Consider the following 11,885-nt stretch of genomic DNA (forward strand, 5'->3'; position numbering starts at 1 on the left):
CCATTTTCCAACTGTCAATCACGTCCTGTTTGACAGACGCCCTCAATGGTTTTCTCTGAGTAACATACAGAAGCACAAATACATTCATGATTGCCCAGCAAATGCAGAAATTGGGAGAGGATCCGCAGGGGGTGCAGTTTGCATCTGATGTATATGAAGCGTGCTTCTTGCAACCACGGGGAGTCGGGAAAGGGCTCGTGGCTCTTCTGCTGTTGATATCAGCTGCACGTTCAGGCCCCTGTCTGTCTGCACAACAGCTCCAGCCGAGGAGCTACCCCTAGCCAGCAACGTAGACAGAAGCAGCCAAATGAGATGCAGAACCGCAATTTAAGGAAGTGCTCTGTCTCCTGCCGACAGACAAAAAGGTGGGGGAACATACCTGTGCGGGGTCCTTTTCTTGCACTGCAGGATCAACAGAGTGACAAAAATAATGTTTTTAAAGGGTTTGAGGTCTGGGCAGGGGCAGGGGCAGGGGCAGGGCAGGAAGAGTGCACCGTTTCTTTGCTGCAATCAGGGTTACTCCGAGCAGGAAAATTCAGGGACACGATCCTACACTGCCAGTGAAGCCAAGTTGCGAGCAGGTTAAACTTGCTGTACAGTTGCTGTGGGGGGTGGGGGGTGGGAAATGCAGGGCAAAGGCATCAAAAACCCAGTGTTGAAGGGGAAGAGCAATCGAGCGCTGGTTGTGTAATTAAAAGACAGAATGGCAGCCACAACTACTAGGATCCTCCTGCGTGTTAAAGGCCCCAGCTCTAGAAGTGAGAAGTATTAATTAATGGGGGGAGGGAATTGGGAGGGGCAAACTGATCTGGGATATTCTCGCCCTGAACAAAATCTTCTCTTCCAGGATTCTGTCATCTGTTTGGGGCCGGAGCAGGCCCATTTCCCATCATCGTCAGTTTTCCTGTTCTTAAAAAAAGACCCTTAATTGCCTTCAAAATCTGGTGGCTCCTGGAGAATATTGCAAGGGGGGGTCTCTTTAACTGACAGAGGGTCATTCTTGCCTGCCTGGGAAGTCCCCTAAATAACCAGAACCCTACCCCCCACACACACGCCCCTCTTGCAGGGAAGGCCCTTGCTGGGCTGAATTCCTGATTGGCACCCCACTGTCAACGTTTGTGAGGAAGGCAGGCTTTGGAGCACCTGCTGAGTCTACTTCTCCTGCTCAATAAGTCCACACCTGGACCAGAGGCCATGTTTGGGGGAGGGGCCGTGGCTCAGTGGAGGAGCCTCCGCTTTGCAGGCAGAAGGTCGTAGGTTCAAACCTCGACATCTCCAGCTAAAAGGGGTCAGGAAACGGGTGATGTAAAAAAGCTTGGCCTGAGAGCCAGGAGTGATTCTGCCAGTCTGAGTTGGCGATGCTGAACTTGACAGGTTGATGGTCTGATCTCAATAGCAGGCAGCATCATATGTTGAGCAATGAGCCGCGGCGCCTCTCCTGTAGACAAAGGTCGAGGTTTTTAACTCCAAGGATCTTGTTTTCTTTTGACCTTTCGCATCCTGCATTTTCAGTGGATGTTTGCAAGAATAGCCAGTCAATTTCCTGCCGCAGCAAACTGAGCTAAGAGGAGGCTGGCTTGGCTTTGTGAATCATCCTTATCTGTCATTTGGTCATTGGGACCTTTAGCTCCAAGGGTAACCTTGCAAGTCAAGCCCCCTGAGCCCCTCCTTGGGGTGGGGGCACTGCCACGTCACAGGGATGCCCACCCCTAGCTGCCAGGTCACTGGACTCTCCTCCTGGATCTGTCCCACTGGCCGAGTCCACACCAACCTCCGGTGGCTTCACTGCCATCATTAAAGTCCAGCTGAGGTTTTAGTAATATTTATTGTGACATTTTATTGTATTTTCCTGTTTTAGATTTTATAAACCACTTAAAGCCTGACTGTAGTCGGGATTGGGCAGGATATAAAATAAATTCATAGAATTACTGGAACTTGGCTTAGAATCAGCTGCTGGTGGCACAAGTCCACAAAGGTTGGGCAAGAAACTACTGGGGGGGGGGGGATGAGGCCAGAGGGCCAGCATGTGTAGTGGTTAAGAGTGGTGGACTCTAATCTGGAGAACCAGGTTTGATTCCCCACTCCTCTATGTGTGCAGCAAAGTCTTATCTGGAGAACTGGATTTGTTTCCCTGCTCCTCCACATGAAGCCTGCGGGGTAATCTTGGCTAATCACAGTTCTTTCAGAACTCTCTCAGCCCCATCTACCTCACAAGGCGTCTGTTGTGAGGAGAGAAAGGGAAGGAGTTGTGAGCCGTGTTGAGACTCCTTAAAGGATCTGAAAAGTGATATATAAATCTAAACTTTTCTTCTCCTTCTTCTTCTGGAACAATGGCTGGAGGGGGTGGGTGGGACTAGGAGATCACAGCTGGGAACCTGGGCTTTGTGGGACCCACCCACCCACCCACTTTCTTTTTCTGCAGTGGCTCCCAAGGGACCCAAGATCCTCATGACCCCAACGAGGGCTCGCGTTGGAGACACGGTTCGCATCCTGGTGCAGGGCTTTCAGGTGCGTAGTGATGCCTCCGGTCAGCTTTGCCAGCATCTCAGCGTGATCCCACCTGTCAGGACCGACTGGCGTCTTGGGTTGTGTCTTGCTGGAGGGCTGGTTGAAATGAAAGGGAGATGAAAGACTGGAAACCCAGCAGAGGATGAAGGAGATATCAGGAAGTGCCACCTTAGAGTGACCTTTCCCAGTAGAGCACGTTGATGTGGTGAAGTGAAGCCTGGATTTCCTTGAGGAGAACCGAGATGAATCTTTTATCCATCACATTTTGATCCCAGTCTTCCTCAAAGGACAACCACTGTGCTTCCCCCCCCCCCCACCCCAACACAATTTACCCTCACCACCCCCCGGTGAGGCAGAGATCGACCGACTTAAGGTCTCCCTGATTTCTTTTTTCTTGACACCCTGACCACTGAACCCAACTGACTCCCAGAGGAGAAATGAGATGGGGGGGTTGCTTCATTATACACAGCTGAAAAGAGCACCATGCAAGCAAGAGAATGGAGAGAGATTCTGGGGAGAGGGTGGGGGAGCAGGCCGCCTCTTGCGCCATTAACTCTGCGCGAGCATCTTATTTGGGACTTGTGGGCTCTTGGCGGCCTTCTCATCAGCACCCGAGTTGGTTGTCATTAGGAGGCGGCTGCAGGCGGCCAGAGAAGGCGCTGCCACTTAATCTGCGCAGCGCTTGGAGCAGGTGAAGTGCAGTGTGATGAGTGTGGGGCTTTCAGCGATGGGAGAAAGCAATCTATCCCCCTCCCAGGCTTGGAGGACAGCAGAGATGCAAGTGAGAGCTCACAGGAGGGAAGGGTGCAAACCCCCCCTGCCCCACCCCAGGGTCAAGGCTAGTTGAAGGATGTAGATGGCGAGACAGACCTTTCTCTGCCAGAGACCTTGCTGAGCCGTTGCCAGAGCAGGGAATGCTCAGCCTGGCGGACCAAGGGTTTGGACTTGGGAGAAGCCAGCTTCAGAGACCCCCCGGGGCTCTTGCTGGGGCGAGCTGTCTGTTTCTGGGACTCTGCAGGTCCTTTGCATGCAGAAGTGCATACCCCAGCATTTCCAGACTTGGGGGGTGGGTGTTGGGCGAGACCATCTTCTGCCAGGCGAAGGGGGGAATTGTGGTAGCTACTTTGCCAACGAAGGAAGGACTCTGTTGTGAGCCTGGGCAGGATGACGTTTGGAGCCCCAGTCCTGGTGACCCTAAAGACGCATTTGGCTCGGTTGTGTTTAAACTAACCTTCCTGGGTCTACTTATTCTACCTTCTTGGCTTGGACCGCAGAATGAAGTCTTTCCGGAACCCATGTTCACCTGGACCCGAGTTGGGAGCCGGCTTCTGGACGGCAGTGCCGAACACGACGGAAAAGAGCTGGTCTTAGAACGAGTGCCGGCAGAACTGAACGGCTCCATGTTCCGCTGCACAGCACAGAACCCGCTTGGCTCCACCGACACCCACACCAGGCTGATCGTATTTGGTACGGGGACTACTCTTGGCCTTCACTTGATCACCTCTGGGGCACAAGGCCCTCTGGTTTGGTCCCGCACACTCCTCACGCTGTGTGGCGGCTGGCCACTGGCTGGAGGATTGGGGTGCTGGAGACAAAGGAATCGCATCAAACCATATCACAACATCACTTCTGGCTTTAAAAAAGGGAAGTAGCATCACCACGTTGCCCAAGTTCTAAAAACCTTTCAGATCTCTATTTTTATTACCATAGAGTTCTAGAGGATTCCTAGAACACCACACTGCAAGAAATAGGTTCAGAAGAGTAGCCATGTTGGTCTGAAGCAGCAGAAAAAAGGCACCTTTAAAACCTACAAAAGTGTATTCTTGATATAAGTATTCATGTTCATACACCTGTCTTCGGGTATCTGAAGAAGTGGGCATGCATACAAAAGCTCTTGCCAAGGATAAAACTGTGTTGGCCTTAAAGGTACTACTGGACTCAGCAAAATGTCACTTCTGGTCTTTCAACCAGAATTAATATTGTGAGTCACATGACACTGTTTACCTCCACCTCCACCTCCCCTACCACCTGTAAAAGTGTGGGTTTTAAAGGATGTTTGAATGGAGGTAGCAAGAGGTGAAACTGGACCAATGTGGTCTCTGCCCCAACCTACATGTAATCGGCTGTCCTCTAAATGCAGTTATTTCAGATGATGCATGAAACATACAGAAAGCCTGTTTTTCCTATGTAGAATTGCCACCTAATTATTTTATTTATTTTTCTTGCCTCCTCCTCTTTAGAAAATCCACATATCCCAAGAGGAACAGAAGATTCAAATGGTAAGAAAAGGCCTTGATGCTTAGTTCTGTCATGGGAAGTGACCCAATCCCTTTGCCACCAACCACCTTGAACTTTCAGCCCCCCACCTCCACCATTCTTGCCCCCCCCCCCACCCCAGATCTTCTGTGCTTGCTAGAAGCTCGGCCCATTTTCTCCAGCTGATGCCAAGACTTCTTCCCAGGGCAGCTCAGAGGGAGAGCCTCTTTCAGCAACCTCTTGAGTGCAGGATATCAGGCAGCCAGTGCTGGGAACGGAGTCCGTCTCCTGCCAGCAGGCAGCCCAAGGGCTGCTTTGATGCCAGCTGGCTTCTTTGGAGGAAGACTCTCTGAACTTTTGCATGAGGAAGTTCCCTGGTTCACTTGACAACATTCTCGGTTCCAGAAGGGAGCCTTTTTCAGGGCGGCCAGGAACGCCTTCCCCATCTCGGCCTGAGACCTGGAAGAGCCACTGCCAAGCAGAGAGGGCAACCCCAGGCGAGGTGGACCCCTGATCCCACCCAGAAGAAGGCAGACAAATATCTCCCCTTCCGGTGATGGAAATGTGATCTTTAACCCTGAGAATAATACTCTCCCATCAGGTGCCCAAAGGGGGCCTGGTGATGCCTCTAGAACAGTGATGACGAACCTTTTTGAGACGGAGTGCCCAAACTGCAACCCAAGCCCCACTTATTTATTCCAAAGTGCCAACCTGGCAATTTAACCTGAATGCTGAGGTTTTAGTTTAGAAAAAAACCGGTTGGCTCCCTCTTCCTCCGCCCTACCCGCTTGAGCAGGGGCCAGCCTGCTCTAGCCTCCAGCAAGTCCCGCACGCACCGCTCTGTGCCTCCCTAGCATCTCTGCCTCCTCTGCGCCCCCCCCCCTCGGTCAACAGCCACCCAGAGCACAGGCACCAGGCCTGCCAGGCGAGTCCTCCCTGCTCACCACAGTGCGCACAGGTCGTGCTCAGTGGCCAAGGCCAGCCTAGATGTGTGTGTGGGGGGGTGATTTTCCGCCCTCCACATGACGAACTTTGTGTGTGTGTGCCCAGAGAGAGGGCTCCAAGTGCCACCTCTGGCACCCGTGCCATAGGTTCGCCATTACTGCTCTAGAAAAAGGAGGAGGAGGAGGAGTTTGGATTTATTCCACCCCCCCCCCTTTTCTCTTCTCCTTTCCTCTCCCCACAACAGACACCCTGTGAGGGAGGTGGGGCTGAGAGAGTTCTGAAAGGAGGTCACCCAGCAGGCTTCAGGTGGAGGAGCAGGGAAACAAATCCGGTTCACCAGATAAGAGTCCACCACTCATGTGGAGGAGTGGGGAATCAAACCCAGTTCTCCCAATTAGAGTCCACCTGCTCTTAGCCACCACACCACGCTGGTTGGCGCTGGACTATGACTTCCAACATGGAAAGGAGAATAGCTGTTGTGGGTGTTCTGGGCCCACCGTGATCTGCCTGTGAAGATGCCAACCACAAATGTGGGTGAAACAGGAGCAAAAAGTACCAGACCACGACCACCCAGTCAGGAGAACCCACAACGACCAGTTGTTTCTGGCCATGAAAGCCTTCAACAGTACAATGAAATGGCGACTGTGTGTGGAATAGATTGCCCTGTTCAAAACCTGACCTCTTTCCCCAATGGTTTTATTTCCTTCTCCCCCCTCCCCCCCCAGGTGCAGACCCCGGCCTCACCAGCTCCAGGCTCGTTCTGGCCCTTGTCTTAACAGTGGTCTTCGAAATGACGTGAAGCCTTCGCCAAGCCCCGGACCCCCCTCCCCCCAATGGCTCCCGGCAGCACCCCACATCTCCCTTGATCGGTTTTCTATTATTTTTCTTCTTCTCTTTCTTCTTCTTCTTCTCCTCCTCCTCCTCCTCCTCCTTTGCTTTGCTTTCCTTTTTCTTTTCTAAACTATTTACAGTCTTGTTATCGGTCTCTTTCTGTCTGTGTCTTGGCTTTATCATCCAGTTTAATTAAAAACAGAACAATGACCAAAAGAACTTATGCCGGGTATGAGACTCGTGGCAATTATTTCCCTTTTGGGTGGGAGCGGCAGTTGTGGTTTTTACCCAAAGAATCCCTGAGCCCAGGCAAAACAGTGTCAGTTTGCACAAGAATTTTTAAAGAATGGAAGTTTACAAACTTTTTGTAGTGTGGATGGAGGCTGTTAGTTTAAGTCGGCTCAAGTGGACAGTGGACACGCTGCCAAAGAAGCCACGTGGAAAGAGGTCCCACCGAGACCATTTTGTAGGACACCATTCCTCCTTTCTACTGATCCCATACCAGCCATAAGAACTCAGGTATTGTCAAAGGGGGGAAAAACCCAGTATTTCTGAAGTGTAACGTGATCACGGGCTTGCAGCCCACAATGTTCCACTCAACCATCTGAGCACAATGAAGTACTTCCACCCCATGCCCCCACCCTCCAAACACACCGCCACCAAGCTTGGAGTCTGGGTCAACAGAATAATCTGCCCCCCTGGAGTTACTATGCATACAGACTGCCAGAGCCGTCTTGGAACCGGCCACCAGAACTTCGGAAAGGGCGTTTCCCCACTTACCTTTGCTGCCCTTTGCTGCACGCTACTCTCAATGTGCGGCATCTCTGGCACGCGCCCGGGCATCCCCATCAAAAGGCGCCGTTTCGAGGAGCACCAGGGATGCCACACACTGAGGGGGTGCGAGAGCGGCAGCGTCAGGGCGGCAGCGTCAGGGCGGCTGCGTTGTCGCCGCCCCTGTAGTGGGGAGTGCCAGGGGACACCACGCTACTTGAGGAGAGTAGCGCAGGGCTTAAGGTAAGGGGGAAAGGGCCGGAAAGAGGGGGACTCTCAAGACTGAGCAAAATTGGTCTTGATTGTGACAGTAGCCCAGAACAGGGTGAACGGAGGCCCCTGATGGCCCCTGAACAAGGTGGCTGTTTGGACAGGTATAGAAAGACCCTGTCCAGGGACTGGAGTGGGCAACCCATGTGCAGTCGGCCCAGACTGCCTGTACGTTCAGAGTTGTGGGCGCCTGTGCTTGGTCACCTGGGGAAAAGGCAGACTGCTTCTGGCTTAAGAGGGCAGTCCTTATGGCCGTGCAGGTGTGCTAGAAAGCAGGTGAGAAGTGCTTGGGGCGGAGAAGGGTTGGCTGAGGAGAGGGATCTAGTTTCCTTCTTTTCATTACATTTCTGCAGAAAGTCTGCAAAATATTATTTTAAAAAAAGGTTCTGGAATAAATTATGCAACGTGAGATGAAACGATACAAACGTGCTTAATTTCAGTGATGCCTGCCAGCCGGTGGCAGGATTCATCTTTAAACCGCTGCCAGTGGGATAGACCTGGGAAGCCGTAAAGAGGCAGAATTCGAAAGCCGCATAACCCTGCCAGCAGCAACGCTTCCCAAGGAGCCAGACATTCAAAGGTCGCTCTTTGCGCGCTCACACACGCTCACACCGCCACTTTGGCCTTTGCCCGCTCTCCTTAATAAGCAAACAAAATGCTGTAGTCGGGCTCCTAGACTGTTTATCCAAGCTGGCTTCCCGGGGCCCGTGAAGCAGCGGTGTTGGAGGGCAGGTGAATTTAGATTTCCTTTCATGTTGCAACAGCTCTGAGTCTGCTTGGGGGAAGGGGAGGACCTGAGGAGGGGGGGGGGGCTCTTGATAGACCACTCTGGGATTTCAAATTGTTGTGATTCTGCTGCTTTTGAGAAGAAGCTGGAAAGAAGTTGAGGCAAGCAGAAACATACTAATGGGCACGCAAGGAAGGACAAACAGTATCCCTTGTTCCGTCACAGACAAAATACGTACCTGGAAAGGTGCTTCAAAGGAAGCACAGGCCACGTGTGGCATCTCCAGGCACAGAAGATGGGCACAAGGCCGTGGGTCTGGCAAGTGGGTACCCCTGCTGGGTCCAGCCCACTCAGAATTTGGAAGACACGAATGGTTTTGTCGAAAGCTTTCATGACTGTTGTGGGTTTCTGGCCTGTGTGGGCGAGGTCTGGTAGCTTTTGCTCCTAACGTTGTGGGTGAAATCTTAGGAGCAACTAGTACCAGACCACGGGCCAGAAAACCCGCAGTAGTCGCATGCATGGCTCTTCATCTTTCTGTCCAGCCAGCTCTGATGTTCTCCCTCTGCGGCAGGAAGGGCCCCTCTGTCCCCGCCTCTACATCAGGTATGATGGGACCGTTCTCTCATCTTTGACACAGAGGCATAACAGACGCACCCATTTTCAGGAGAGGGTGCTTGTTGAATCTCTGAACAGGTCCCTGGGCAGGGCTTGTCCCCTCCCCTCCAGGCAGCCCCCCCCCGAACAGAGTGCCCTGCGGGAGCACCAGGATTTAGCTGTGCTGAAAGCACCTTTTGTGCAGCCGAGTCTGCTTTTGGTTTAAAGATGGAAAAACAAAAAGGGAGCCTGAACTAGCCAGGGTTGGACGTTGGTCCGAGCACTTCAAGGCCACGGCCACAAGCAGCATCTTGGATGTGCCGGGGGGGGGGGGGACATTGGGCCTGCAAGCCGCCAGCACACCAGACCCAACTGAGCCTGCCTCTTTCCTTCTCACTGTCTTCCCAAGGGCCCAGCACTGGTTGCTCAATGCCTGCCCTCAACCAATCCCTTGTGAGCTCTTGTTCCTTTTGGTGTCTTGGTGGCACTTCTCATTTTTCAGGGGGCGAGAGTTTGTCAGGGGGGGAAACCTCCTTGGGACCATAGCTCACGGCTGCACAAAGAGCTCCACTCTGAGTAGCCACCTGGGAGGGCAGCCCACCCTTATTTATGGGCAGCCGGGCTTCAGGCTTTGCATTGGAATGCACTTCCAAGGCGCTTGTGTTGATGGATTTGTGCTGCAGCTTCAAGGAGGAAGGTGGGGGGGGGGGGACATAGCACAGGGAGGGGACTGAAACCTCCATAGTGAAAGGCAGAGTACCTCTGAATGCCAGTTCTAGGGAAGCAACTAACAGGCAGGGATGTCGTCTCCCTGCCTGTGACTTTCTCAGAAGCATCTGCTGGACTTGATCGACTGGTCCAGGGGTCTGCAACCTGCGGCTCTCCAGATGTTCATGAACTACAAATCCCATCAGCCCCTGCCAGCATGGACCCCTGGACTGGTCCTTTTAGTTTTAAGGTAAGGTGCACCATATGTCGCTTGCTGCCAGAATCTAGTACCGTGGTGGCAAACCTTTGGCACTCCAGATGTTATGGACTACAATTCCCATCAGCCCCTGCCAGCGTGGCCAATTGGCCATGCTGGCAGGGGCTGATGGGAATTGTAGTCCATGACATCTGGAGTGCCAAAGGTTCACCACCACTGATCTAGTATTTAGAGAGAGACTGCTTCTGAACATGGAGGCTCCATTTAGTTATCATGGCTACTAGCTATTGATAGACCTTGCACGTTATTTCCATATCCTATAGCCTGAATTTGCTCGACCCTGCCATTCTGCACCTGAAATATACACTTCATATGTTTAAAAATTGCCTTCACCTTGAACTCATTCATCTCTTGTTTTTTTTGTTCTACAGACATTTTCAAATATATATATATATAAAACTCTCTCACACACACACACACACCATACTCGTTCTCCAGGGGCTATTAACCACGAATAATTTATCCTGGAAATTTGTTATGTTAGAATTACCAATTAGATATGATTATAACTTACCGCAGCTAACTCTGTGCCGCTGTTGAAAAATCTGAATCCCATTAAAATCAAATTAGCATATATTAGGCAAAATATGGGTTTTACTGCACTGCACTAGCAGTTTTTATTGCCAAAGCTCGGCCGGCCAGGTTGCGGCAAGACGTCGACCACTCGCGGGAAAGCAGGCCCGGTGTGTCCTGCAGCCGGTTCTCAGCAAGCCTCACAAAGCCCAGAATTCTCCCAGGAGAGCTCCGAGGGGAACCAGGCTGTGGAAAAGCAAAATCCGAAGCAAATGGGAAGTTCTTTGTCAGGCGAAACAGTGGGGGAATTTCAAGGGGAGGAAGTCAACAGCTCAGCTGAACAAAACCAAACTTCTCCCAGAATTGTTTGCAGTTGGAATGAAAATTCACCTGAAGCAAAATGCAAAGCTTTTCCCCTGGCAAACACCCACAGACTGTTGAAGGGAGTCAACCGAGTTCTGGTAAAAACGAGGGAAATTCTTGGGAGGACCACAGTTCTTGGTCAAACACTCCTGTTGGGCCTTTTTCTGCTCTCTCCCAAGTCTTGCCTGTGCTGATTTGCCATGTCATCTTCAAGGTGTGGGTTTTGACCTTTAAGGCCTACGCAGCCTGGGACCCTCGTACCTGAGAGACCGCATTACCCCATATGCCCCTACTCGGCCTCTGCAGTCAGCAGAGGCAAATTTGCTGGTGGTTCCTGGCCCCTCAATGATGCGGCTGGCCTCCACAAGGGCCAGGAACTTTACGGCCCTGGCCCCAGCCTGGTGGAACACTCTTCCTCCAGCTGTCCGGGCCCTGCGGGACCTTGGTGAGTTCCGCAGGGCCTGTAAGACTGAGTTGTTCTGCTGGGCCTTTGGAGTGTCCAGTCGCTGAGTGGCGCCCCCCCCCCCCCTCATGCTTTATGCATTCTTTTACCATCTGAATTTTGGTTATCTATGTTACCCTCCTAGAGAGGAGTCTGGCCTCTCCTTCTTCTTTTTGGGGAGATTTTAATGAATCGGGCTATAGGACGCCTGTCATTGATGTGTTAACCCCTGTTTTAATAGTTTTTAATGGATTTTAGTTATATACTGATTGTTGTGTGGTCACTATTGTGAACCTTATTTAATTGTATATATATTAATGTTGTGCACCGCCCAGAGCCCCTTGGGGATGGGGCGGTTTATAAATCAATCAATCAATCAATCAATCAATCAATCAATCAATCAAATAAATAAATAAATAAATAAATAAATAAATAAATAAATAAATAAATAAATAAATAAATAAATAAAAGGGATGGAAAAACCACTTGACAGAGAATCGGAACAGGAAGATCCCAGCCCCACGGATGCTGCAGCCCTAATATTGAGAGGGAGGGGAGAGGAAGAAAGAGAGCAGCAGCAGGAAGAATATGATTAGTACAGAGGTCATTAATATTAATATCTAGGAACATTTCAGGGAATCTTTGGTTCAAGTATCATGTCTACAAGTGATTCTTCCTCC

At 51.4% G+C, this 11,885-nt stretch overlaps 1 protein-coding gene across 2 annotated transcripts in view; it reads left to right on the forward strand.

Annotated features, from left to right (window-relative positions):
* The window catches only part of IGSF21 (immunoglobin superfamily member 21), a 155,961-nt gene extending 149,198 nt beyond the window's left edge, over positions 1-6,763 (forward strand). For both annotated transcript variants that reach the window (XM_048519241.1, XM_048519242.1), the window contains 4 exons: positions 2,423-2,508; positions 3,783-3,975; positions 4,749-4,787; positions 6,435-6,763. In XM_048519241.1, the coding sequence (XP_048375198.1) occupies positions 2,423-2,508; positions 3,783-3,975; positions 4,749-4,787; positions 6,435-6,508 (392 nt within the window). In that variant the 3' untranslated portion in view covers positions 6,509-6,763. The remainder of the gene's footprint in view (positions 1-2,422; positions 2,509-3,782; positions 3,976-4,748; positions 4,788-6,434) is intronic.
* The last annotated feature ends 5,122 nt before the right edge of the window (positions 6,764-11,885 follow it).

Source organism: Sphaerodactylus townsendi, linkage group LG16 (assembly GCF_021028975.2).
Source record: "Sphaerodactylus townsendi isolate TG3544 linkage group LG16, MPM_Stown_v2.3, whole genome shotgun sequence".
In the NCBI taxonomy this organism is placed as follows: Eukaryota; Metazoa; Chordata; class Lepidosauria; order Squamata; family Sphaerodactylidae; genus Sphaerodactylus; species Sphaerodactylus townsendi.